We start from the raw sequence: 23168 nt of genomic DNA, 5'->3' as shown, positions 1-23168 counted from the left end.
ATAGTGCAAAATGATAAAGAGAGAGAATGGCGTTCTTGAATTCATAGTTTTCGTCTTCCATTTCCGAAAAAAATAAGAAGAACCAAAGCCCCTTGAGCACTCGAAGATAGAAAAAGTATATACCTACCCTATATACGTGAAGAATTAATTGTAACGCGATGAAACCCACGCAGCGTGTATATATGTGCGTATATAGTTATATACAATAACCGCAAATAGCGCGTACGCATTTCTAAGATTGATTAGAAAAATAAAAAGTAAAAGAAAGACAAAATGAAAAAGAAGGAGTTGGCGTCACACCGCACCTGTTGCGTAGAAATTGCACGTATGTATATATATATACATGTACAGTATAATGTACATGTGTACGTATAATAACTGCATCAGGTATGCGCGATAGTTTAATTAAACGATTAATGAAATCTCTTACATCCAGTCATACACATACATACATAGGTATATACGAGGACGTTGAAATCGTTACATTATAAATAAACTACCTGCGTATGTATAAATCTGTACATATATAACATACAGATGTACGGACATATGGGATTATATACCGGAGCGATCATGATCACGGATTACCTGCCACAATACCAATTAATAATTAATGTCCCGTTTCGCGCCTTCGAAGATTAAAAAGATTTTCATTCCACACGAATGTACTTATACACATACCTCACCAATATACGTGCGTAATTATATCCGCATATAACATCATCCGGATTTTTATATTTATTTATTTATTTATCACACATTCGCGTTGCAGGTATACCTTGCGGCATGCGATATCGATCTGATCGTCGTAAGAACGGCCCATGAGAACCAGAAACTATGTACTCCACCTATACTAACGTATGAGTAACAACGACAATAACGATCATTTAATTTTTTTTTCTGACTGACAACGCGTCATCTCAACTGCGATAAATGACGATGATAATGATTCATTATAAATGCTGCTTTCCATCTCCCCCTCCCCCCGTTATATGTGCGACGTACACACGTATATACCTCGTGATCGACAATTATCGTGATGAGAAAGAACGCGATGACGATGAATCGGTCGAAAGTTGCATGACTTATCCCGCCCAGTTTTAGAATAATTATTACATTACTGTACGTATTATTTCTGTTTTCTTCGTATCTCGTCATCGTAATATAGACGAACACCTTCTAGTTTTTCTTCGTCCTTTTTTTTCCTCTCTCTCTCCGCGCCTCGAAAAAGAAAAAGGAAAAAACAAAACGATAGTCAAAAGTCGAGAGATGAAAGAAGAAACTTTTAAAATACCGTGTCACATAATTGCGACCGAACGGAAAAACAGCGAAGGAATTTCCGAGGAAGTCGCGAGCAGTTTTCATCGGTGAAAATATAATGCGGTTAGTTCCGGTACGGGATACCATCGGTATTACGTTCGCATTTCCGCGTACATACCTGTACATTTTTACTTTCGCTTATACACTTCGACGTCATATTATACTTTACGCTAAAAATATTATCTCGAGATCGCCTATCTCTGCTTATCCTGACTTTCAATTTTACTATACCATCAGGATTGCGCTTACAAGAGTACAAATGTATGTACATGAGCGACCAATTTTTTTTCTCTTCAATTTTTTTTTCGCATTTTTTGTTTCTCCTATTCATCGAATCGAAGAGAAATTATGTGCGCGAACTAAAAGAAAAGAGGGGGAGGAATCTGGGCGTCGTAAATTCGGGAACAATAAAAAATAACCGAGGGGTTTCGCTTACGTGTAGCATACGTACGTATACCTAAGTAAGGACCACGGCTGAACTGGTATAATAAACATGAATTTTTAGGCGAGTTTTACCTGTACACATATACGGTATAGGTATATTAACTATGTGTACAAGGTGTACCGGAAGTCGACAAAAGAAGGACTACGAGGACATAGTTTCGAAGCTTGTTTCCTAGTTATGCCGCGTCGCTCCTCCCGCCGCAGGATTATTTGCGATTTTCCTCGCCCTGCGTCATCACAGAAACGATACCGACGGCATTTAGGTCCCCCCCCGCCCCTCTCTCTCTCTCTCTCTCTCTCTCTCTCTCTCGACGTCCCTCTCTGTGTAGCGAAGAATCTAAATAACGACCGCGTCGCTGCGGGCAGTATTTGCTTTTTGTCACCTTTTCTCGAAACTCTCTCCGCTCTATACGCGTGCAATATACACAAGGAATTCCGAACCCCGATGAAATTCGTGATACACCGGAACAGTTTTCGTTATGTTTCTTCGTAACGATTCTCCCTTCTTTTTTTTTCTCTCTCATTATGTCTTCCGGAATCGATATCCTTTACGTTGTTACGAATTTAGCGATATATATTTAGAAAATTTTCCCCCCCGCTACCGATTCCAAGATTTTTTCTTCTTTTTTTTTTTTCTTCTCCTTCCTATTTTCCGTTTCAATTTTTTTTTTTGTTTTTTCTCGCCTGTGTGTTCATAATATTCAAATATATATTATTCGACGATAGCCGGAGAAAAGTTAGTTCGTTAATTGGGAAAAGCATGCGCTCTATATACCGCCCATTACATACCATATTTAATCACGCAGCTGACGAGAGATTGTATAGTTGGGTATATATGTATGTGTATTTACATATAGCCATATATGTACGCTCATAGGTATATACACAACGATTAATGTTCCTTCACATCCATTTTTTTCATACGGTGCTTCGATAATTATGAGTACATGGTGCGTATACCGCACACATATATGTAGAACGATTTTGGTTGCTTCCAATTTGAGGAGGAAAATAAAACGAAGTATATTTTCGGTGCTTCGGAGGACGACAAGTGTGAAGAATAGGGGATCGTGACCCCGTAAAAATTTCACGTCTTCGTGTCTCTTTGAGAGGATTCAGCCGGGGCCGCGAAAAACGCAGTCCAGACAGCGCGACGTAACCCGAAACCCTGTAATATACACACGTATACGATATATACGGAGTTCCTCTTGAGTAGGAAAAAGAGGAAAATAAAACGTAGAAGAAAAAAAAAAGTAAAAAAAAAAAAAACAGGAGTATGAGGAAAAAATCTACGCAAAGAGCCGCTTTTACTGCCCAGCAGGGATCCTCGTACATATATATATATATATATGTATGGTATATCCATATAATGATGTAGGCATATGAGATATGTACGAAGTGCATCACGGTGACAAGTGCCGAATCCGAGTCGATCTTTCATTTTGGTGATCTACGTTACATTTCACTTTATTCTTTCGCTTCCAACCCCCGCCATTTTCTTTTCTCTCGATTTCAGAACATTAAATTGAAATTTTTTACCATAGGGAAAATATTTGAAAAACTTGAAAAAAAAAAATAGTTTTCGAAACAAGAATTCTACCAATTATAAAATCGTAAAAATTGCTCTTCCCCGATTAAAATAGTTTCAATTCTGGAAAATCAGATGAAAACTATACAGGAAAATGCATGAGAATATTCTCGATTCGTTATAATTGTATCCTATTTTCCCTGTACATTTTTTTTTTTTTTTTTCAGGTCCACCACTCCAAGCAGGGGTCGCTTATCTGTTCTTTGCGGCATCTAAAGAGACACTTGGCCAGAGTGTAGAAATTACTTCAAAAAGCTTCGTCCGCGCTAATATGTATATATACGGTGTCTAATAGCCGGAATAACGACATCGCGTTCGTCGTCGTCGTCGGGCAGCAGCACTCGACTTCTATACGCTCGGGGGGACTCGCGAAGCTCGCTCAATTTTTTGCTCCCTCCGTTGCTATATTGTTATTATTCGAGTAATAATCATAATTATCGTAATTATTTTGTACATCGTCGTCGTCGTCAGGCTCCTCCTCGACATGTACGCGTATTGCGTACGTCTCTCTTTTCGTTGTTTTTTTTTCTCTCTCCTCTCCTCTCTCTCCCTCTCCCTCTCTTCAATATTACCCGTCGATATCGCGAGTCCCCGCGCTTCGCAAACTTTGTTATGACTATACTTGACTTATAAACGTTAATAACTCAATTTCTGACCAACTCCGAAGGGGAACAATAAAAAACAAAATAACAAAAAAAAAAAAAAAAAAAAAAAAAGAAACCCAGAACAAAATCCTTTTTTTTTTCATATAAAGTATATAATTTCTGACGTTTTCATATCGCACATTTATGAGTGCGTACGCATCATTTTTTAATTAAATACTCAAAACGATTGCAAAAAAAAAACGTTTTGTTTTTTATTAATATATATCCATGTACCTACGTATATATACGTATATTTTTTGTCACTTTGGTTTTTCAAACTCCATATACGTATATATGGAGTAAACCAATATAACATATAGTTATGTTATACGCTGGTATACGTAGATGACCCCGAACGGCTAATAAGCTCTACGCTGTCGAAGAGCGACGGTTTCAAAATCGAAACTATACTCCGTTCGGTTTTTTTTTTTTCGTCGTTTTCCTTCTCTTTTTTCCCCCATTTATTTTTTTCTCCCCTATTTTTTTTTTTTTTTTTTTTTTTCCGCCGCCGCTGTACAGACGACGACACAACTTAAAAGTTGGAACTCTATTACGGAGACCCGCGGCCTATAACCCCAACGAAGACTGATTTACAACACTCCCAAGACCCCGAATCACCCCGATGACCTTTCCAATATACTAAAACTCTTAATACTTCTGAAAGTAACTCGCAGCGGCGTATATAATGCATGTATGTATATATATATATATAGAACGTATAATTTACAATATATAATACACACAATACATACGCGAGTATAATATTCCCTCGATATTCTTTGACGGGAAATTTATTTAGCTCGTTCCGAGCTTTTTTTCCTCTTCGATCGAATGCGCTCGAAGAAAAAGTAGAGAAATAGAAATAGAAGAAATAGAAAAAACAAAAAAAAATAGATTCCTTTTTCAAGTTATACGCACGATTTATAAACTGTCGGTTAATGCCCCACTAGCTCCACTAATTCGGAAAGTAAAAATCACAGTTAAAATCTATATTACATTATAAATATATGTATAAACTACACGGTAATGACCATTCAAAAATATATATATGCGTATAATATTCGGAAAATAATCTGACTCGTGGTTTTTTTTTTTTTTTTTTTTTTCTGTGGTACATAAATTCTTCGAGATATTAACGTAAAAGCGCTTTCGGTATTGGGCTGGAAATGGGACGAAAAAATTCTAGACTTTTGGCTCTTCTGTTTTTTTTTTTTTTCCCTATACGATTTTAAACGGAACGACGTAGTTCGGAGCTTTGCCGAATTTCTTCGCAGCCTTGTAACAATATTTTTGATAAAGTTTGGCCGAGTTATATCGGTTGAAAAAACCGCCAAGTTTGCGTCTTCGTTTTTCGAGTGTTAGAAAACAATAAGGCGGGTGTCGGAAGCGTAAAATACACATTTTAAGCCCCGTGAACAGTCAAAAGTCACAATATACACATACTCAGGGTATATACGTATATAACCTGCACACCTGCACACAGATTTTTCCTCTCCGTATTTCTCTTTCTTCCATTTCGATTTATATACTATTGTTTTTCCGCGGACGACTCGGCTGCATAAATAAATAAATAAATAAACACAAGTACCACCTATAGGTACGCAAGTGTATACATACATATATATATATCGGTATATAATAACCGCCCTGCTTGCTGCAGGAACCGTTGACGTCATATCCTGGAGGAATATATAGCGAACCGTATACTATATGTATACGCGTGTATATACGCAAGCCGCGGGCGGACGTCCGGTTTCATTTTGTATATACTTTTCATGCGGAATATAATATATGAAACATATAGGTACATATACCTACGTACATATGTATGCAAATAAATACGCGGAGGACGATAAGAAAATCGTGAAAAATTGTCCGTACAATTATAATATACAATATTACAACATATATAAATCACGATTCTCTCAATTTCTATATGGGCCATTCCACGTGAACCGGATCAGTCACCTCTCAGATATTTTTTTAATTTGGCATGTCGATTGTCCATGGGGAGTTAGATTTTTGTGCCGAAGGATTTTTGAATTAGTGCAAATTTCGATTTATTATGAACAATCGAAAAATTGAGAGGCGGTTTCTTTAAAAAATCATAACTTCGTCAAAAATGATGTTAGATTTAATTTTTTTTTTTAAATTTACGCGGATGAGGCTATAGATTTATGAAAAAAATAAATCGTGCCGAAAAAGTTTATTTATCATTTGTTTATTTGACAATGAATTTTTAAATGATTTTTAAAACACTGATGGATAGCACCGAAAAATTTTAAAAAAATGCTGACATATACTTTGAACTATACTACAGCCTGTGAATTAATTTCAGAGATGCGTTCGGCTTTGTTTTCGAGTAAAAAATCATCGAAGTTGGCGGCGCGCATAAATTCGAACTCGTCGACGCCTATGCGCGTGATGACGCGCGTCGAGCGACAGAGACCCTATCTACTCTCTACGGACGCTACTTGGTGTACGCTCGACCGCGGTATTCACGAGTCGTTTTCGCGATGATAGACACCGTTAAAAAATCTGGAAAAAATTCCATAGCTTCCCCATAACACGGCAAAGCCATAGAGTAAGTTTCAGAGATGTGTTATTTCTCGTTTTCGAGATATAGGGACGCATATGGCACTCCGCGCTTGCTACTTGGACATATTAAGCCACAATAATATCTCAAAAACGAGAAATAACACATCTCTGGAAATTACTCTATGGCTTTGCCGTGTTATGGGGAAGCTATGGAATTTTTTTCAGATTTTTAAACGGTGTCGATCATCGCAAAAATGACTCGTGAATTCCGTCGCCGAGTGTCTACCAAGTAGCGAGCGCTGAGTCCCAATGCGTCCGGATATCTCGAAAACGAGAAATAACACATCTCTGAAACTTACTCTATGGCTTTGCCGTGCTATGGGGAAGCTATGGAATTTTTTTCAGATTTTTAAACGGTGTCGATCATCGCAAAAATGACTCGTGAATTCCGTCGCCGAGTGTCTACCAAGTAGCGAGCGCTGAGTCCCAATGCGTCCGGATATCTCGAAAACGAGAAATAACACATCTCTGGAAATTACTCTATGGCTTTGCCGTGTTATGGGGAAGCTATGGAATTTTTTTCAGATTTTTAAACGGTGTCGATCATCGCGAAAATGACTCGTGAATTCCGCCGCCGAGTGTCTACCAAGTAGCGAGCGCTGAGTCCCAATGCGTCCGGATATCTCGAAAACGAGAAATAACACATCTCTGGAAATTACTCTATGGCTTTGCCGTGTTATGGGGAAGCTATGGAATTTTTTTCAGATTTTTAAACGGTGTCGATCATCGCGAAAATGACTCGTGAATTCCGCCGCCGAGTGTCTACCAAGTAGCGAGCATGGAAAGTCCCAATGCGTCCGGATATCTCGAAAACGAGAAATAACACATCTCTGGAAATTACTCTATGGCTTTGCCGTGTTATGGGGAAGCTATGGAATTTTTTTCAGATTTTTAAACGGTGTCGATCATCGCGAAAATGACTCGTGAATTCCGCCGCCGAGTGTCTACCAAGTAGCGAGCGCGGAGTCCCAATGCGTCCGGATATCTCGAAAACGAGAAATAACACATCTCTGAAACTTACTCTATGGCTTTGCCGTGCTATGGGGAAGCTATGGAATTTTTTTCAGATTTTTAAACGGTGTCGATCATCGCGAAAATGACTCGTGAATTCCGTCGCCGAGTGTCTACCAAGTAGCGAGCGCTGAGTCCCAATGCGTCCGGATATCTCGAAAACGAGAAATAACACATCTCTGGAAATTACTCTATGGCTTTGCCGTGTTATGGGGAAGCTATGGAATTTTTTTCAGATTTTTAAACGGTGTCGATCATCGCAAAAATGACTCGTGAATTCCGTCGCCGAGTGTCTACCAAGTAGCGAGCGCTGAGTCCCAATGCGTCCGGATATCTCGAAAACGAGAAATAACACATCTCTGGAAATTACTCTATGGCTTTGCCGTGTTATGGGGAAGCTATGGAATTTTTTTCAGATTTTTAAACGGTGTCGATCATCGCGAAAATGACTCGTGAATTCCGCCGCCGAGTGTCTACCAAGTAGCGAGCGCTGAGTCCCAATGCGTCCGGATATCTCGAAAACGAGAAATAACACATCTCTGGAAATTACTCTATGGCTTTGCCGTGTTATGGGGAAGCTATGGAATTTTTTTCAGATTTTTAAACGGTGTCGATCATCGCGAAAATGACTCGTGAATTCCGCCGCCGAGTGTCTACCAAGTAGCGAGCATGGAAAGTCCCAATGCGTCCGGATATCTCGAAAACGAGAAATAACACATCTCTGGAAATTACTCTATGGCTTTGCCGTGTTATGGGGAAGCTATGGAATTTTTTTCAGATTTTTAAACGGTGTCGATCATCGCGAAAATGACTCGTGAATTCCGCCGCCGAGTGTCTACCAAGTAGCGAGCGCGGAGTCCCAATGCGTCCGGATATCTCGAAAACGAGAAATAACACATCTCTGGAAATTACTCTATGGCTTTGCCGTGTTATGGGGAAGCTATGGAATTTTTTTCAGATTTTTAAACGGTGTCGATCATCGCGAAAATGACTCGTGAATTCCGCCGCCGAGTGTCTACCAAGTAGCGAGCGCTGAGTCCCATTGCGTCCGGATATCTCGAAAACGAGAAATAACACATCTCTGGAAATTACTCTATGGCTTTGCCGTGTTATGGGGAAGCTATGGAATTTTTTTCAGATTTTTAAACGGTGTCGATCATCGCGAAAATGACTCGTGAATTCCGCCGCCGAGTGTCTACCAAGTAGCGAGCATGGAAAGTCCCAATGCGTCCGGATATCTCGAAAACGAGAAATAACACATCTCTGGAAATTACTCTATGGCTTTGCCGTGTTATGGGGAAGCTATGGAATTTTTTTCAGATTTTTAAACGGTGTCGATCATCGCGAAAATGACTCGTGAATTCCGCCGCCGAGTGTCTACCAAGTAGCGAGCGCGGAGTCCCAATGCGTCCGGATATCTCGAAAACGAGAAATAACACATCTCTGAAACTTACTCTATGGCTTTGCCGTGTTATGGGGAAGCTATGGAATTTTTTCCAGATTTTTTAACGGTGTCTATCATCGCGAAAACGACTCGTGAATACCGCGGTCGAGCGTACACCAAGTAGCGTCCGTAGAGAGTAGATAGGGTCTCTGTCGCTCGACGCGCGTCATCACGCGCATAGGCGTCGACGAGTTCGAATTTATGCGCGCCGCCAACTTCGATGATTTTTTACTCGAAAACAAAGCCGAACGCATCTCTGAAATTAATTCACAGGCTGTAGTATAGTTCAAAGTATATGTCAGCATTTTTTTAAAATTTTTCGGTGCTATCCATCAGTGTTTTAAAAATCATTTAAAAATTCATTGTCAAATAAACAAATGATAAATAAACTTTTTCGGCACGATTTATTTTTTTCATAAATCTATAGCCTCATCCGCGTAAATTTAAAAAAAAAAATTAAATCTAACATCATTTTTGACGAAGTTATGATTTTTTAAAGAAACCGCCTCTCAATTTTTCGATTGTTCATAATAAATCGAAATTTGCACTAATTCAAAAATCCTTCGGCACAAAAATCTAACTCCCCATGGACAATCGACATGCCAAATTAAAAAAATATCTGAGAGGTGACTGATCCGGTTCACGTGGAATGGCCCATATTATTTCTCGCGCCCCTCTCGTACGCACGACACCCTCTACGTACGAATGAAAAGAAAAAGGAAGAAAACAAAAGAAAAAAACCATTTTTCGGGACACCGGTGCCAGTTTCCTCGTACCTACGGGGAAAGGATCGGCCGGAGAATCACGGCTGAGGTTCCCCTGAGGAAGAGGTCCTTGCTGGGTAGGTATACTCCGTATATACCTCACGGTACATATATATATATATATATATATATGTATATCACATAGCCGCATATACCTACTCGGAGAGTAGGGTAGGCCACGGAGCGAGAATAGGTAAATATTTGCCTCGTTATTATTTTATGTCGGTGCAATCAAGCCTCGCTTTGTTGGACCGAACTTAAGCCGACGAGACGGTCTTTGGTGAACTTTGCTGCAACAGCTAGTTATTTGTCTTTTATTTTTCCGCTGTATTCAGTTTTCCTTTATTTTATTTTTCATTTTTTTTTTTTTTTTTGTTTCCACCTATTGTTGTATTTCTCTTCTATATTTTCTTTCTTCCTTGATTCTCCGCACGGGGCGAATCGTCGTGCGGATTCGAGTGCAACGGAGACAATCATCCTCGTCGTCGTCCTTGTCATGATGTATTTGAAATTTGAAATTTTCTCGTTCTCCTGTACAAATGTATATTATACACGCGATGCGAATTTACGATCTACAACGAACAATCGAGTTTATTTTGATTGTATATTAAGAATTATTGGAAATTTCCACGTATGTAACGTATAATTTCTTTCTCTCTTTCACCGCGTTACAGTCTCCCCTGTGTTTGTCCGTTTCCCTCCTCCTCTCCTCTTACCCCCTCGCCCCCCTCCCCCCTTCATCCCGCCACCGCTGATCTCCGTTTCTCTTATCTCTCCGAGGGTATTGATTCATCTCTAATAATTGCGGAATATTCCTCCGACGATGATTGAACGTATAAAATCGATTACTCATTAAGACAAGCTAATATAGCTGATGATAATTACAACTGGAATAATTTTAATAGCGCCGAAATGTTCGCCTTTTATAATATATAAAACTCACACAATGCGACGCGACGATAGCAAAAATAAAATTTGCAAATAAATAACTAATTAATTGATCCGTATCAAAGCAATAATAATATCAATAACAATAATCAAACGACACGTATTGCAATCTGCAGTGGGCTATATTTACTATATATATATATATTGGTAAATGTATCGATAATATACGTGTATGTATACATATATACGTGAGTGTGTATAAGGTCATTATTAATTATATTTATAATTGATTTATTGTACATAATACATATGGGTCTCCTTTAACTTTGCACTGCGGCGACAGCGGCGCGCGTAATGAATATTTGAAACGAATAAAAAGAAAAGAAAAAAAAAAAACAGAGCAACAACGCGGGGGGGGCACAGGGGGAATCCCGCACAGTCGATTCGCAAAATGCTTGACAGATGGCATCAGCTAACAGTGCAAAATCTCACAAAGTTTAAACTACAATATTACGAACATACATACGCGGTATGGATATAGCAATATTTTATTATTGCCAGCGCCTACCTATACCCATACGTTTCATATGCGTGCAAGTGCGATTTTATTATTTGTAGGAACACACGCAGGCGGGTGTAAAGGAATCATTCCTTCGGGTGGTTTTTTCTTTTTTTTCTCTTTTTTCTATTTTTTTTCTTTTTTGTTTTTCTATTTTTCTTTTTTCTGTTTCTCTTTTCTCCTTTCCTACGCTACGCCGAGCCTGCAGTACGCACCGAGTTTAGTTGGGTCTAGTGAGCTGATTGTGAGATCAGGTTGGGTTGGGTATTACACACGTACGGTAACCTAGTTGCATTGTTTTATGCGTCACACCGTAAAATCACTAAATCAGCCGTTCCTTCTCATACTTATGCGCTCCGCCTGTACATTACCTTATGTACAAGGTGAACACGTACTATTCTCATTTTGTAAACTGTAATAATAGGTGTAACGCAATATAAGAATAATGTAATATCCCTACGTATATCCCACCGCGTATTGCGCTGCAGTTCGCTTTCATTTATTATTTTACGTTCATCCGGTTTTATTATTTTTCGAATCATTTCGTTCGCTCTACGTCCCATCGATAGGTGCGAGAACCGGAAGTTATTCCTCTTCTCCGCGGAGGACCGCGAGGGTTGATCCCTAAAAAAAAAAAGAACGGATTCGTCGCTGATCGAGATTTTCATTTTTTTTTTTTTTATATTAGGCGTACAAATTTTCGTCCTCCCGTATTTCTTCTTCGATATTTTCCTCCTCCCCTCGTGCATCACGAATCGTACGGATATAATACAAGTGTAACCGTGGAGCGCATATAAAATCTAATACACCTCGTGCAATACGAGCAATCAGGTGGGCACGACATTTCCTTATGGAACTCGTAAAATATTGCGTTGCGCCGCACAGAGGAACGGCTCTACTCTGCCTCAATACGCCTCATACAATATACCTGCGTAGCGCACGTGTGCGTGCGCCGCGTGTGGTTTACGTGCTTGTAAACTGCAAGCTCAAGGAGCTCGCGCGTTTTCTTCCGCAAAATTTTTCCCCCACTCATACACATTCGTCGCTATAATTATATTCTTTTTACGTTAACCAACGTTTCCCATGAGTTGTGCAACTCCGCGTCCGACCTCCGGTCGCCTTTTCCTCATTCCTTTCGTTATTTCGTCGTTGCAGGGATTCTCTGATATCAGGATGCGACGACGAAGACGTCGGACGTGAAATGCACCCTCCGCAACGAACGTTCGTAATCGTGACAACGAAAATGTTCCGGGCGTCCGGCGTTCGGCGACTGCAGCCGGGAGTGAAACGGCAACGATACACGTAGTATAGACATAGTTGGGACGTGAACTGCAGCAAAGTTTCCTCAGCTGCGCCGAAGAGATAACCACGTGGATGGATGGGCGTATTTGAAATGGGCGGGTTCGATTCCTCGGGGACGAACGGAAAACCGTGTGAATAATAAGGATGTACCGTACACTACGTACGTACGTACTTGTATATATATACATAAACAACACACGTGTGTATATATATATATATATATACGTACCATATTCGCTAAAGCCTTTGGTGCATATGTTAAATATATATATATATGTATATATACACGCAACATCGATACGTATCTTCAAACTTAAACCGTGTTTGTTATTTCAGTTAGGGAAGAACAAAGAAATTCCACTTTCTTTTTCAAGGCGTGTACAAATATCGATTTGCAATACCCGTACACAAAATTTCCCAAGAACTTTACATCCGTAGAAGGGTTTTTCGAAATTTTCTCCTATGATTTTCTCGAATTATTAACGATGAATAACTTACACCGTTATACAGAAAACTACGTACAACGAACGTTCGCGTACATTTTATGTGCAGCATATTTTTTAAACGGCGGGTGTAAGCGTACATACCTATGTACACATCGTGTACCTATGTGGTGCTTATGTACAGCGGGCCCCCCGCACGGTCGACGCTGATAGCTGAAAAGTCACATGGTAGCTAACAGCCCGCATAAACCCGGATGCTACACAACAAAACTGCTTTACACCAACGGAGCCTCTCTCTTCGTCCTTCGGTTCGTGGTTTCCGCTCCGTTACGCCCAGCTTTGTACCGTGCGGAGCAACCACGGGAAAACGTAGCTGCCGCTGCACAAACGCGCGCTCCAACGTTGCAAAGGCAACGGCCTTTTTCCCTTATCAAATCGGAGGGGGATAAGGGGGGATCCCCGGTGCGCTACAACATTTGTACACCCATAGGCATATACGCTGTGTACATAATTTCTTTTTTTTTTCTCTTTCATTTTTCACTACCACTGATATCGCTCGGCGACGTACTGTACTATGTATAGCTCTATGTGGAGGGTATATGGGATCTGCAGTGCCGTTGACAAAATAAATGAAAAAAAGTCGCTCAAAATGAATAACAAATTACAGCCGCTGTATCATTCGCACGACGCGACACGGCGTTCGAATTATTGAAGAAAAGTGAAACAAACGATCGTCGGCCGCGCGGCAGATGAAAGAAGATAATCAAATTTCAAACCATACGTCCGCCATTTTGAATGCAGAAGTTTTTAACGGCGTAACGTCGCAAGAAATTCAAAATAAAATGATTCAATTTTGGATATTGATTTCGTTCGTTTCATTTCTATAAATCGCAGCTGCAGAGATTCGTTCGCGTACCCGTGTATACATTCGTCGTACACGAATGCACTGTACGTTATACGGTTTTAAATTGTTGCCGAAGGGGGTGTGTGCGTGTAACAATGCCGCGGGGTTTATCTCTTCGACCTTGGCTAATCTTTGCCACAAAGATTACCCTATCACCGATCGCTTACTACGACCATATACTACATGCACATCGTCTACGATACATACGAGTAAAACGTATACGTATATATCGTGAAACTCGTGACGTATGTATGTACATACGCGTGGTCGATACACGTGTCTCTACATGTACATAGGCGACGGTGTGCGTGAAGCTTGTATATACGTATGACTTTCTTTATCTCAAATCGTCGGGTGTATACTACGCGATTCATTATCACGATAAACCAAATATGCAAGGTAATGACGAACGCGATCCGATTTCCTTCTCTTTCTTTTCCTTTCCTTATTCGTGCCTCTTTCTCCTCCTTTATCCTCTCATTTTCTTACAATCGCCCGCGAGAGCTGCATTGCGGCCGGTATCTCGAGAGAAATAATATCGAAACGATCGCTTGACCTAAAACGATCGAAAAAATTGAATGAAGAAAAAAGTAGAAGTCTGAAATGAAAGATGAATATATGTATAATGATTCATACGAACGTGCAGTGCGTGCACATAGCCAATGAATGAGAAACAATTATTATTTCTCGAGGGGTATCGAATTTTGAGTAGAGGTTTCATTATCTGCTGAGACAGCGGTACGTATACATACCGTACATAAATCTATGTATACATATGTACCTACCTATACATACATCCGATCTCTCAAATAAAGTTATACCCTTATAATATACGTATATACATATGTGTGTGCGAGTTGCAGGACAATGAGAGCTCGAATTCAAAGTGCGTTTTTCTCGGTATAAATTTAAAACTCGAGACGAGAAGAAAAATAATAATATGCGTCATAATAACAAATAACAATTGTATTTCTCTAACAAGCGATTCGTGAAGAATTTAGTTGCATGCGTTATTCATATATACAATTTAATTTCCGTCAATCGTGTGAATGAGCGTATATAATGTATACATTAGGGTGGTCCTTAACAGGGTTGTTTTCGAATTTCGGTGCTCCCAGGGGCTTGAACGCTTCCGAATAAATTTAGAGAGACTCCCTAAAAATCTGAGAATTTAATATCAACTTTAAGATAGTCTGTATTGCCATCGAAAATTCTTATGGAAATAACATGAAAATAACATGTTTGCTTCGTTGAAATTTCATAGGTCGTTGACGAATGTAAAGAAAATTGTGGAAATTCATATTTCAATAGACAATTTAACAGTAAGTTTCTTATGGAAATAACATGAGAATAACATGTTTGCTCATTTGAAATTTTATAGGTCGTTGACGAATATATAGAAAATTATAGAAATTTATGTTTTTATAGACAATTTAACGCTCTACGAAAGAAGTTTCTTATGATTTTCCCTGAATCGACTGTTTTAAGAGTCATTCTCATGTTATTTCCATAAGAAACTTGAATATGAATTTCTATAATTTTCTATATATTCGTCAACGACCTATGAAATTTCAAAGAAGCAAACATGTTATTCTCATGTTATTTCCATGAGAAACTCACTGTTAAATTATCCATTAAAATATGAATTTCTACAATTTTCTTTACATTCGTCAGCAACCTATGAAATTTCAAAGAAGCAAACATGTTATTCTCATGTTATTTCCATGAGAAACTTACTGTTAAATTGTCCATTAAAATATGAATTTTTACAATTTTCTCTACATTCGTCAGCAACCTATGAAATTTCAAAGAAGCAAACATGTTATTCTCATGTTATTTCCATGAGAAACTTACTATTGAATTGTCCATTAAAATATGAATTTCTACAATTTTCTTTAAATTCGTCAGCGACCTATGAAATTTCAAAGAAGCAAACATGTTATTCTCATGTGCCCTTGGGTGCATCGAAATTCGAAAACAACCTTTCTAAGGACCACCCTAATATACATATAATAATTCTATATTCACGTCCCACGAGGGAATTCGTTCTTCAAAGTATATAACGGGTGACGAATAATTAGTAACAAAGGTAGGCGGTGCACCTCGCACCATATTTCACGCACATATAAGTTTCAATAAGTTGTGCCGCGTAACTTGTGAGTGTGCGTAGTTTGAGATATATAGAAAAACCTGTACATGAGGCACAAGATATCAGAAGTAAGCGTATTGGTGCAGCATTATCACTGCATATTTCATAAAATCAGTCCCGGGGAGCATAAGCTCCGGCTTAGGCTCAGTGTACGATCGACGTTTAAAGAAGTTTTACGTTCTGCTGCTCCCCGGTAGCACGCAGGTTCCACCCGTTATAAGATTCCATCTATACATGTTATTCGCAAATACATATCACGTGTAAAGTACATAATTTATTGTACATATTCTTCAAATATACGCCAGATACTCCACAGTACGAGTATATACTATGGATATGTGCATTTTACGCGAGGTACAGTATGCATCATTTTATTCAATATTTTCTGACCCAACCCAACCCCGCGATAAAATCACGCGATCGACGCACGATGAAAATAAGGAAGCCTGAATAAAATTGGAGTGGAAAAACTAGAGAGAGAAAAAAAGGAAATTGTTAACTAATAAATCCTTTATTTCAACGATGAGATTTGCATCGCGATATAAATATCGTCGAACATCGCACATATTGCAGCAGAATTTAGATTTGCATGCGTTAGATGATGCAACGCGCGCAGTATACCGCGTATTACACGTGCGGCTTACGGGCTTCTAAGGTACGAGGTATTGTTTCTGCCGTGTAACTGCGAGTGCTTTTATTTTTTCTCTCTTCTCTCCCTTTTTTTTCTATTCTCCTTTCAATTTTCTCATTGTTATAGTTAGTTAGTTACTCTCGTTCGTTCGAGGCGAACGTGCCTGCACACTTTACTCTCACTGCGTACGGACTCGGCGCAAGCTGCAGCTTCCGGCTGTACCACTGTAACGCTTATACATCGGGGAGGAATGATCGCGAGAAACGCTACTACTTATGTTGGGTACACCTGAACTTCGCTACAGGTATTTTACAATAAGTGCGCTAGACTTTTCAGTACTGTTACGTGTATAGTATAGGTACGACCTGTGCCGATTATATTAACCGTACATATACAGGTATGTATGTAACAATTACACGGGTATCTACCTATAGCACATACGACCGGATTTATTACATATATGTATATACAAGTGACGTATACAACGTGGGATGATGCGTGAATTAAAATTGGAAATTTGATAAAAATTGAAACGAAAGAGCTCGCGACGATACCGATCCGATGTATAACATGGGTACATACATGTATATTCCCATGTATGGAACGAAGTCCCATTTTTTATTTTTCATTTTTACATGCAACGCGTACATGAGCTTGGTTATACATACGAGTGGAAGCTGATAACGTTTATGGTGGCTGCGGACACCGTAATACGGCCGAAGAAAGGTCCGATGCAGTCGCGTTGACCATTCCATCGCTATCTCTTAGTCTATATACTTCTTTTCTCTTTTTCTTTTCCTTTTTTTCGAGCGTTCATTTTTTGTTTTTAGCTACGGGAGAGCGTACACGTACCGGGTTCGTAACAATTATATTGTCCAGCGGTCGGAGTTCGTCCGTGAAAATATTTTCGACTTTTGAAACAGTGGTGGTTCTACACACCGTATACGTACACGTGCATATAAACCGTATACCGACTCGCACCCGCACTTGCTTATGATATATCTTCCAGCGCTATACGCTGGAGACGTCGTATGTGTACATATATGTATGTAACGTATGTGCATGCACGTACTATGTACGCATATAATATGTGTACATTGACTTATGTAGACGGACCAACTTCGCTTATCTTCTTCCTTGCAAAAATTCACTCGCATGCAGCGCAACTTGCTCTTCTTACTGCTGAATATGTGGTCATATAATATACGGTACATATGTATAATACGAGCATATTACATTTACCAAATATATACCCATGTGATCCGCTAAGATTTTTTTCGTGTACATACGTATCAATGTACATACTTTTATTATGTATTCTCGCTATAGGTATATGTATATATTCCAAATACATGGGCAATATACAGTGAATATACATATCTACGTACATAGTCGTTGATGGGTATGTATATTAGCTTACAGCTAGTTGAAAAGATAAGGTGAAAAAAATAGAGGAAAAATGTAGACCAAAAAAAAAAAAAACTAGTTTCCACGCAACTCTATATATGCGCGCTATATTTAATAGACCCCGTGTAATAATCGCCTGACTGTAACGAACGACGAGAATTGAATTTTGAAAAAAAACAAAAGAATTGCGAGCGTTAATTTTTTTTTTTTTTCAAATAATCATCGAGGAGACAGGTAATTTATTTTTTTTTGTTTTCTACGACAATACGGATTCGGACGGGCGGCATAAACGAACTACTCGAGGCGCAGACGCGAGAGATGTTCCGCCCCCGTTGGAACCTGATTTGAAAGGAGGATTCCCAACCTCGCGTATCGTTGGCGCATCGAAAAGGGCTGCGCGAAGTTGCTGAGGATGCCGCAGAAATCGGTACAAGGGGGTGCAGAGCGCGCAGGAGAATGAAATATTATCGCTGTTCGCGTGTCACACGTGACATCGAGGGGTAGCAACTGGAACCGCTTCGGATAACTTTATCTCCTTTGTATTCTCTCTAAATTTTTGTTTCTGAATTACGCCCTTCCGGCCGCAGCGTCCGACGTTCACGTTGGACTATGAAAAATTTGAAATTGCGTCGGTGACTCGAACGACGTACAAAAGAACGTAAACAATATCGTATGCAACAACTCATGTTCATCTATTTCGTATGAAATATATAGACAAGTTTCTATACGAAAGTTGGACTTTCGGACCTTCGGGTATATACGTGTACTGAGTCATGTATCGCGTATACGTACGTACACGAGTGTTTGTACGTTCGAACAAAAAAAAAAAACAAAATAAAACCGAAAGTCCGAAGACTATTCGTCTCGTGACAGCGTAGAAGTCGTTGGTCATTTATATGTTGTTTATACGGCCGCGGCGACGTACGACTCGCGTTCCTCCATTTTTCTATACGCGTATCTATTCTATCGTACATGTTACATTTCGTTTACATAGACCAACACATTTAACTTTATTGTTACATGTATTCGCCTTCGACCTAATTGTCCACGCCGCCCGCCTCCTCCTCGACTTCTGCTACACGTTACATGTATATGTTCAAAAACGTAGATATTTATTAAAACTCGTAGAGTTACACTGCGTGTATATAATATACGTTATGCATACATGTATAAAGTGTACCTTGGTTTGACTTCATTTCGCCGTTTTACACTCGGTCGAGTCTTCGCCGTAGCGTGTATATAACGCATACTCGTATGCGTATGTGCTCCGCAGAGAAATTACCGATAAGAAAACTAGCCTAGCAGTTTTCTAGCTCATTCGCTACCGTGGCCTGCACCGTAAGACGCGACCACCGATCACCCCTGCATCGCGTGTTACGTGCGTATAAAGCCGTTTATATATATATGACGAAAATTCAGCACATGGATATGTACATACATACCCATGTAATTAGTCGTACCTAAGGAAAAGAAGCTATACGTATACGTACATAGGAGAGTACGTATGTAACGATGTAAAACTTGGCGCGATAATTAGCTAAAGTATGTTCGGCAAAATAGCGATTCTACATGTAATTACGATATATGGGGACACACGCGTATTTTACTAACATCAAAATTATACCAGGTGTAATCGACGTGTATAAGTACCGTCATTGACTCAAATACACGATATATTATACACGTGGTATATTTGTATGCACCGTGCATTATTGTATGGGAAAGATAATACAATACGTGTCATCGCCACGTATGTAATCTTAACGATAACGCACGCGAAATAAATAAAATAAATAATTAAATAAGTAATTAAAAAAGAAACCATATACTGTACGTGGTATACTAGAATTGTTAGGAAAACAAAAAATTGAAAGAAAACTAGTTTAATTCTAAAAATGACTTTACTAGTACGATTCGTTCTGTGCTTGAAATTTACATAAATATACATATATGTAGAAATGGAACGATTTACACAAGCTTTCTTCTACACTGTATACATAAATATTATAAATAAAGTTCGACGGATGCGGTTTTTAACACCGCCATATGCGTCCGCCCCGCGGTTTTCATCATACGCTATTTGAAACGCGTGAATACCGAGTATTTATGTGAAATTGTTGTTGCTGTTGTTATTATTATTAATTTTCAACTCCACGATTATATAAAATTGCCGAGTGCGCTAACGTATGCTATCCTAATATATTATAGAATTTAAACGCTTAGAAACGGGAGAAATTTTCTTTATTCTTTTGTCTTTCAGTCTTTCTATTAATTTTCTATTAAATTTCGCACAGGCATACACGATATGATTTCTATGTACCCGTCGCTCCGTATATACTTCGTATACGTCGTACTTTATATACCGGCGGCAGTATAACAAATATCATCGAAGTTAATGCCGCGTGTGATTGAAGTTCAGGAGCAAAACTTCACTTGCATATTATACATATGTATATACCTACATATGTGCATAACACATACTGTAACAACGTTACATGGTATGTGCGTCTGACAGAAAGAAAGAATCTTTGAAATTCAATAATTGAAAATTTTTCACCCTGTGCAGATAAAATTTACATCCCTGCATACGGAGAATGTACAAGTTGTATAGGACGTAGATATACAATCTGTATGTACAATGCAACCAAACTTTTAGTTTCCTATGAGTCCAGAATAAAAAATTAAATGATATGCACATAATGTTCACGTCAACTTTTGTCTCGTTAAAAATTAAATCATTAATTTCCCGAATGTCCTGTATCGCAGGATACGTGCTGATATAATTAAATGAAAAGGATATCATATGCACAGACGCAATCGTCCCTGCAACACGTGTGCATGTGTACGAATACGTGTATATCGTGTATAATCCATATGCGAATAGACTCGAACGATTAAAATGATTGTGGAAAAAAATCACAACCATGTTCGGGAATCATATAACGTAATCCGCATGAGTATAATCCTGTACATGTATAGTAAATATATATATATGTTATATATATATATATATACATATAATATGTACAACTGTATATAGTGTATTCTTATCGGTCCTCACGGGGGAACTTTATCACTCTTGATATACTCAGCATCGTATATACATCCCCCGCGATCGTAAGAGGGGAACCAGTGTGGCACGAGCCTTCGCTTAGGATTGTCCTATATTTAAATAAAATCAAACTTCGCACGTATTTTCGTCTTTTATTTCGATCTTTTTTTTCTTCTTCTCCTTCTCTCTCTCTCTCTCTATTTTTTTTTTTTTTTTTTCTTCTTCTCTGCTATTTCATTCCCCGCACAAATCTATGTATAATACAAATGTTAATTTCGCAACTGTTTGATCGATAAACGAAGCTCAATTCGCGACACACATTATCACCAACAGCTAAGTATATTAATGTTTGTTTCTGTAAAAGTTGTTGTTTTTTTTTTTTTCTGGTTTTTGTTTTTCGATCTGCTACTCACCGTACTGATCAGTGTGCTGAAACTGGACGTTCTCCTGCTTCGCCATATACCTGCAACAAGTAAGCGGAAAATGCCTCTTCAACGCTCGCTCCTCAGGTGCGAAGGATATATGTAGTTGGAGATGACGTTTTATACGATCTTTGTTATTATTTATTTATTGATTTATCTATTTACTCGTCAAGTTTTCATTTATTTTATACCGGACACTTCGTGTACTTGTACTTCGTTTATTTTTTTGTTTACCACACGTTGAGAAATCAGAGAAAATGAAAACATGTACATGTATGATTTTGTTGTTATCCGATCGATACGTCACGCGATTGTTACGTACATTCAACTTCTTTTTTTTTTTTTTATCGGAAGTTAACTACGAAAGATTTCCTCCCTCCTTTTTCGTCTTTCTTTCACGCCGTCGCTTATCCTTTCGATTATGTACTGTGTATTGAATTCGCGATTCGCGAACCAGAGGCAACGATGTTGCCGATGATGGTTGTTACAGTTGAGTCGTGGTGAACGATGAGACAGACGGTGCAGAAGGAAACGAACAAGTCGTGGTAGCAAATGCTGATGGCAAACGCGTGTTTCTGCGGTGCTGCGGGGCGATGAGAAACGGTCAAGACGGACGACATACTGGTGGGAGTTGATCGCGGCTAAACTTTAATGGTTTGCTACTGTTGCTACTATACTGCTACTGCTGCTGCTGCTGCTGCTGCTGCTGCTGCTGCTGCTGCTGCTAGTTGACCAAAGGGGAATAAGAAGAAAAAAAAAAGTAGAAGAAGAAAAAACTCTACTCTTATCAAATAACAGAAAGACCCCCCTACTACTACTACTACTACTACTACATCATCGGGTCGCGATGGTCAACCCTAGACCGAGTTGTATTATAACCGCTTTTGCTGCCGCTACACCGCTGCGATGACGACGACGACGACGATGATGATGATTCTGGACTCGTTCGCAGGAGAAATAAAATAAAATAAAATCGTAGTATTAACATGGAATGTTTAGGTGGATCGTTGCATGTTGCTATGGAACTAAATGAAAACGGTTTATGATAATATTATGGATTCTGTATTAGCCGCGGTGAGAATGAATGAAATTCTGACGATGTGATCGCGAGCGTGGAATTATTTAAACTATAGTTGTATAATATAAGAATGATGGAATGAAAAACCTTTGTGACGTAGTTAATTATTGTTATTGAGAACTTGCAGACCAGACTGTATAGCAAGAGTATCGTATTTCAAATTACTATACTATAATATACGTATGCATACGTTGTATTGAAATGAAGAATGATAGAAAGAAATTGCTCGACTATAAGGACAGCTTCATTCATCAAATCAGGTGCTGATGTATATATAATTGATTCATTAATCGATCGAGTCGTCATTGAAGAATTTTATACCTCAAATGACTCTGACTTATCCCGTTATTATAGTTCAACAAATGTATCGAAATTGCATTCAGAAAATTCCTCATTCTCTTTCGTTTGTGCTCGTACCGTTTTCCTTGAGGACATTCCTAGATCATTCGCGACTTTACGTAATTTCGACGAAGTAGACGTCCGAAATTTTTATCAGATTTGTGATTATTGATACAGTCAG

General features: G+C 38.9%; 1 protein-coding gene and 1 long non-coding RNA gene across 5 annotated transcripts in view; one reads left to right on the top strand and one right to left on the bottom strand.

The window, feature by feature from the left end:
* The window catches only part of LOC105689427 (box A-binding factor), a 54272-nt gene extending 31882 nt beyond the window's left edge, over positions 1 to 22390 (bottom strand). For all 4 annotated transcript variants that reach the window (XM_048651012.1, XM_048651013.1, XM_012406427.2 and 1 more), the window contains exon 1: positions 21562 to 22390. In XM_048651012.1, the coding sequence (XP_048506969.1) occupies positions 21562 to 21607 (46 nt within the window). In that variant the 5' untranslated portion in view covers positions 21608 to 22390. The remainder of the gene's footprint in view (positions 1 to 21561) is intronic.
* On the top strand, positions 15896 to 22884 carry LOC125500017. Its single transcript, XR_007277189.1, has 2 exons — positions 15896 to 16412; positions 16816 to 22884. It is a non-coding gene; the product is annotated as an uncharacterized LOC125500017 (long non-coding RNA).
* The last annotated feature ends 284 nt before the right edge of the window (positions 22885 to 23168 follow it).

Source organism: Athalia rosae, chromosome 2, assembly GCF_917208135.1.
Source record: "Athalia rosae chromosome 2, iyAthRosa1.1, whole genome shotgun sequence".
NCBI classification, from domain to species: domain Eukaryota; kingdom Metazoa; phylum Arthropoda; class Insecta; order Hymenoptera; family Athaliidae; genus Athalia; species Athalia rosae.
The sequence above is the reverse complement of the archived record's forward strand: the minus strand, read 5'-3'. Positions and strand labels throughout refer to the sequence as shown.